The sequence below is a fragment of the Sipha flava genome, unplaced genomic scaffold, assembly GCF_003268045.1.
Source record: "Sipha flava isolate LNK unplaced genomic scaffold, YSA_version1 486_pilon_pilon, whole genome shotgun sequence".
Taxonomy (NCBI): domain Eukaryota; kingdom Metazoa; phylum Arthropoda; class Insecta; order Hemiptera; family Aphididae; genus Sipha; species Sipha flava.
In genome coordinates, this window is record NW_020273287.1 from 26,426 (window position 1) to 33,357 (window position 6,932).

The following is a 6,932-nucleotide window of genomic DNA, read 5'->3' on the forward strand; positions in this document are numbered from 1 at the left end:
ATATTTAATATTTATAATTAACACCCCCCTTCAGAAAATTCTAGCTATGCCACTGGCTTACATATACAATTTAGAAAATTTCCTCTAAATCTGAAATTAAAAAACTACTACATATTATTTAGGAACAAATTAACCAATATAATAAAAGACGCTAAAATAGTGTACTATAAAACCGAAATACTGAATTCAGGAAATAATATAAAACTTAAATGGAAAATAATCAAAGATATAATTACAAAAAATAAAAAACGAAATCATTTTGAAAACTTAATAAAATTAATTAATGATACAACAGATATAAAAAAACAAAATAGTATATTAGCTAATCAATTTAATAATTATTTTGCTAATGTGGCATCAGGGCGCCAGGGGGGGAAAGGTGGGGCTTTTGCCCCCTTAGAAAATAGTTCAGCCCTCTCTCCAGCCACCCCCCCTAAAAAATATGTACGATATAATATAGTCATAAAACATTATTTTTAAAAGAGCTGCATCAAAAATGTATGAAATATACTTTTTAAATATTTTTAATTTATGGAAATACTTTCGTATTTTCAAAGATTTGTGTTCTAAGTTTTCCTACTGATATTGGTGCAATTTTATACATTTTTGTTTACTCATAATATAAAATTTTCAATAAGTTACTGTATATTGCATAAACAGATATTGTGTAAAATATCAATATTTAGCTTATTTATCATATGTTAGTACTAAAAAATTGATTAATAAATTAAATTTATTATTTGTCTAATAAGGGAAAAATATACTACAATTTCAATAAAATATGTTTTGAACTCTGTAAAATAAGAAAAAAATTTTTTTATCTATTTATTATTACCTTTATTAAGTACTAATTACTGGATGAAAATAAATAAACCAAAGTATCCCAAATAATTGCATTAAAGATGATTCAAACAAAGTAATCTGTTAATTACTAAACACAATTACTTTCATTTATACTTATGATATGTAGGTAAGTAAAAGAAAAATAATTATTCATTCATAAAGGTATGTAATATTAAAGTCATAAAGAAATTATCATTTTTGTACATCATTAATCATTATGAATATAGTTGTTGAAGGTCTTTGATTAAACATTTTTAACTATTTAAAATTGTTTACATATTATCCGTTTAGACTTTTAGAGCATATAATATAAAAATTTGTGTACTATATGGTGAATAGCTATATTATGTTATATGATACGAAAATATTTATATTTTATTTAATCAACCTAAGTATATGTTGAAAAAACTTTAGCCCATGTAAAAAAAATATTTCCCCCACTCTGCCCCCTCTGGAAAAAAATTCTAGTGCCATGCCTGCGTGGCATCAGATTTAGTTACACAACTACAAAAGTATAAAATTGAAAACATTTCCCTTATTACTCCATCTGAATTAAATAACACAGAAATTTAAAATAAGCCTTCCTTAAATAAATTTGAAACTATAACAACAGAAGAAATATTAAAAGCGATCTCCAAATTAAAAAATGGGTCATCTCCTGGAATTGATAAAATTATAACTGATTTATTAAAAAAACATTATACCATATTTTGTATACCCTTAGGTCACATTTTTAACCTAAGTATTTCTTAAAACCTAATACCATGTTATGTCCCGTCGGTTAGTTCCAACAGAAGACAAATATGTTCGTAAATAGAAATGTTTAACACAAAAAAATACAGCAACTGACGAACTATTTATATATATTAAGTTATAATAATGACACAGTATTGAGTTTAATTATTAATATAAATATGGTCGACTGACGTATGTTGCTTATGCTCGACTATCCTCGACTGCCGGAACTACATCGGCAGACCGATGGCGATGGCTGTCGATGAAAATGCGACTCAGCATTTATGTACTTACTAACTAATAAGCAATACTTTATAACAAGAAGGGGTTCTTAACAACCAGATAACTTTAAAGAAGCCATAATCACACCAATACACAAAAAAGGTCCAACTACATCATATAGTAACTTCCGGCCAATCTCAGTAATTTCAAATATAGCAATAATATTCGAAAAAATAATAAAAAAGAGGTTACTAGACTTTTTAGAATCAAATAATCTATTCTTTAAGTACCAAATTGGTTTCAGATCAGGTAAGGGCACTGACCAAGCTATAGCCAATATAACTAAAACTATATATACTGCCTTAGAAGAAGGGAAAAAATGCGCTACTATTTATCTCGACTTAACAGTAGATCATAACATACTTTTAAATAAAATGAATAGTATCGGAATATCTGGTTCCGATATTTCTTTTTTTACAGCCTATCTTAATAATAGAAAACAAATGATAAAAATTAATGATTCCATCAGTAATGAGTTATCAATAAAATGTGGAATCCCGCAAGGTACAACGTTATCTCCTATTTTATTTAATATCCAACTAAATTATATAAAAACACTTAATTTAAAAATTCAAGTTATATGCTATGCTGTTGATACTGCACTAATTTGCATAGCTAATACATGGAACGAAGTTTTTAATAATATTGAGACAGATCTCAAAACCATTGATAACTGGCTAAGTGTTAATAACTTATTTTTAAATTTTGAAAAATCAGCTATTATACTACATTCTCTCACCGAGCCCACTTTACCGATCTTAAATTCGATTAAAATCCACTATAATACATGTATGATTCAAAACCTATGTCATTAAAAATCAATCAATAAAATAAAAAATTTCAAATATCTAGGTATTGAAATGTGCTCTGATATGAAGTGGATAAATAAAATTACATCTGTCTGCAATAAGTTGAAAAAATTGATTCATATAATAAAACAACTTCATGATATTTTACCACCTAAAGACATTAGAATATTTTACTTTGTTCTGGTTGAATCGAAAATCACATATGGTTTAATAGGTTGAGGTGGAGCCTATAATAATGTTCTCTCTCTACTTCAAACCTGTCAAAACACAATTATCAAAGTTGCAATTAAAAAAGACCGTAGATATCCAACCAAAAAAATATTTAAGGAGTTTAATGTATTGAATACTAAAAACCTGTACTTTAAAATAAGCATTTTGTATATAATAAAACACAATATACTGTCGCATTTGAACCATGATGTCAATACTTGGTACGCACTAAATAAATACTTCCAATTTTGTCCAAAAAAAATCGGCTGTTGAAAGGTTTTTGATTTTATAGAGATTCAGATTTTCAATTCAATGCCAACTTATTTAGCAAACATATCATTGCCATTCAGAATCTTATTGTTACCTATTGTTTCCATGTTTATATTTATATTATTAATTATACATCATTATAAATTATTTTTTCCCAATCTACCTATTACTTATTTTATCTGTTTTTGTTTTTGTTTTTACTTTTATTGTATACAATTAGGATATTAATTTCAAATACATATATTAAATGTCTGTTAATTATAATTTGTATGTAAATGTGTAATGTATAATAGATAACCCTGGGCCTCCACACGAGTACGTCTCAGTGAGGCTCAGTTATCTCATACTCTCAATTACTTTATTTTAATTTAAATTCTGGTATAATATATCTATATTGGCCTGCTGAAATTTTTTTTGACCTGCCTACTTTTTAGCATACCTTTCAAAAAGTTGAAATGATACCCCTGCTCTGGGTGCTAAATGCTGAGTCCCTTAAAGGGGCGCCGTCGCTAGGGGTTAAATTGTTTTCAAAGTGAAATTATAATAGAATAAAATAATTTTTATTTTTTGGTTTTATTAAAAATGAATAATTATATTATTGATAACGAATAAGTGATAACCTGTATAATAAATTATTATCATAGAATTATTATTATACAGCGCTCGGCTATAATAGACAGGGGCGGAACTAGGGGGTGGAAAACGCGGATTCATCCCCGGGCGTAAAATTTTATAGGGTGTAATTTTTGTAATTATTGACAGCTAATTTGTATTTTTACTTTGTTAAATACTGTTATTAGGTTAAAACTCAATAAATGTGATAGTATATTAATTATTAGAAAAAATTCTCGATAAGAGTATTTGATTATTGGTCTATAATAGGGTGTAATTTTAACATTTTCCTTTGGCGTAAAAATCCTTATAAAAAAAAGAATATTTATTATTTATATTTATTTATTTTTTATAGTTGATAGTATATAAGTTAGATGTTAGATCTTTAATCGTGATTGTAATACTGAGTAATATTATTCTGCGAACAGATTCGTATTTTCTAGTCTATGTGTATAAGCTGTTTACTTGTATGTGTGTTAATCACGATTTATGATAATTATTATTTATTAGTAATTGCGATATCACAGTTATTTGTAAACCACTTTTCGTTAGGTACCTACTGGCTGTTGATGAGTATAATGTATTATATTATATTCATTGAGTAATTTACATACAGTAGAAGCCGCTTATTAGAAACACGGATGATTGATACAATCGCGTTATTGAAACAAAATATACCGGGACGGCCCGGCCGTATATTAGAACATTTAAAATAAATCGGATTATTGAAACAGTACATCAGTTATTTGAAATAATTAGGCGAAGGTCAGTTGACATATACACCGGTTATCCGTGCAATAACCAATATAATTTAATCTTATCTTTGCTGTCGTTACGTTTATATTTGGACGGTACTTTATCTTACGTCCTATACGATGAGCATTTTTCTGTACGTATCGTTAGGCTAGGTTCACATGGACGCGCGTACACGCGCGTTAGCACGCCACAGAACGCGCGTATAACCGTTCAGATGGCTGCGTGTCACGCAGAATGTTGTACGGGAATGTTCTAGTCAAAAACTATACTACTTAGTATAGTTCAAATTTTTATGAAGAATGAATGTGATAGATGCTGTGTGCTTATTGCCCGTCCATCGAAGGATGATAAGATGCAGACAAATGACGGAAAGGAAATATTGGGTTCATCCTATTTTGAAAACAAGGCTTTCTTTAAGTCTTAGATTATTATTGCATTATATTTAGTGCTTCATCATATCCTAAGCTAATAGAGCACCATGACAAATTTTTCAATTACTTTGAAATGTCCATTAAATCATTTAACGACCTATTGGAGATAATTAAAGACTCTTTAGAAACTGATAACAATGTCCCAGATGGCAGGCCTTTTTTTTATTTCATTAATTAACATATCTATTTCGATTTCCGTATTTAAAATAACACTTGTTTTCAAAAACTATAGATGAAAATTCGATCGTTCGCATCGAAATGCGCGTGTCAACTGAACGGTCCGATAATATTACATGGAATTTCAATCCGCGGAGTCACGCGCGTGTTCACGCGGAAATAGATTCTTGCGTCGTTATCGCGATAGACGCGCGTATACGTGCACGCGCGCCAAGTGAACGATGTATGAGAAACTCGTATATCTAAACACGCGCGGCCGACTAACGCGCGTGTACGCGCGTCCATGTGAACCTAGCCTTAGTTCAACGTCAACGTGTGTACGTAACGGTGATTAGTGTTTCGTAAATCTAAATCTAAAAATGTCCAAACGCCAAGATTTAAGTGCTAAACAGAAGTGCGATTTATTAAAATCATACGACGGGATTCCAAAAATTAGTTTACGTGATGCCGCAGCTCGTTTAAACGTTTCTAATTGCACATTAAATAGAATTTTAAAAAATCGTTCGAATATTGAACGCGCAATAATGGACAATGAAAGTGATAGTCGGAAAAGAAAAAGATCTGGAAAAGAAGAAGTTGTAGACAAAGCGTTAAAGGAATGGTTCTTACAAGTAAGGAAAAAAGATGCCCGTATTAATGGTCCACTTTTACGCCAAAAAGCAGAAGACTTGGCAAAGAAAATGGAGAAAGACGATTTTGTTGCGACGGAAGGATGGTTTCAACGTTGGAAGAAAAGGGAAACATCAGCTTCATTAAAACACATGGAGAGCAAGGGGAAGCCGATTTTAGTGCGAAACAATCGTGGTTTAATACTCATTGGACCGATTTGCTATCCCAGTACTCCCCCTCTGATATTTTCAATGCCGACGAGACTGGGCTTTATTTTAGAGCTCTACCTGAACACACATACGCACTCAAAATTTACAAAGCTAAAGGGGCAAAAACGAGCAAAGAGCGACTCACAATTATGTGTTGTGTCAGCATGAACGGGGAAAAACAAAAATTGATGGTAATAGGTAAGAGTCAGAACCCACGGTGTTTTAAGGGAGTGAAAACATTACCAGTAGATTACAAGGCAAACAAAAACGCTTGGATGACTGCAGCAATTTTCAAAAATTGGCTGATCAATTGGGATAAAGTGCTCAATCGGAACATTTTATTACTCATTGATAATTGTCCAGCTCATATCATTGACTGCATAAACTTAAGACAAATAAAAGTTATTTTCTTACCAGCAAATACTACTTCGATCATTCAACCATGCGACCAAGGTATCATACGTACCTTCAAAGCTTATTACAGATCAGCAATAAGGGGAAAAGTTCTAGCAGTGATTGATAATGGTCTACACGATGCATCTTGTTCCTTACAAGCTAACGATATAGCAAAAAAAAATAACCATTCTTGATGCTATTCATCTAGCAAAAGAAGCATGAAATAAAATAAGTGTGGAGACAATTCGAAATTGTTTTTGTCACGGTGGATTCAAAACAGATGACAAAACAGACGACGAACACGAACATAGTTTGCCTGAAAAACCAGTCGATCTCTCGGATGAAGTTTATGGCGATTGGGTTGATGTGGACTCACACCTCGATGTGGCCTCTGCCACATCAATTTCAAAAATTTCAAAAAAATTTCAAATTTCAAAAATTTCATCATTCAAGCAGAAGAAGAGATTTGTAATGCGGTAATGAATCCTCAAACAATTGAACGGGCCAATACTGACGATGAAGAAGAAAACAGCGAGGCACCCTTGGCACCGCCATCAAACAAGGAAATTGTAGAAGCTTTAAGTATCCTTAGG

At 31.0% G+C, this 6,932-nt stretch overlaps 1 protein-coding gene across 1 annotated transcript; it reads left to right on the forward strand.

Moving 5' to 3' along the window:
- The first annotated feature begins 6,107 nt into the window (after window positions 1–6,107).
- Window positions 6,108–6,533, forward strand: LOC112689943 (tigger transposable element-derived protein 4-like). Its single transcript, XM_025563822.1, has one exon. It carries the CDS (start codon window positions 6,108–6,110, stop codon window positions 6,531–6,533), a length of 426 nt encoding a protein of 141 aa, XP_025419607.1.
- Window positions 6,534–6,932: the final 399 nt, after the last annotated feature.

What these genes read in the sequence shown, in the direction of transcription:
- LOC112689943 (XM_025563822.1), top strand. Translation starts at nt 6,108, where the DNA reads ATGAACGGGGAAAAACAAAAATTGATGGTAATAGGTAAGAGTCAGAAC.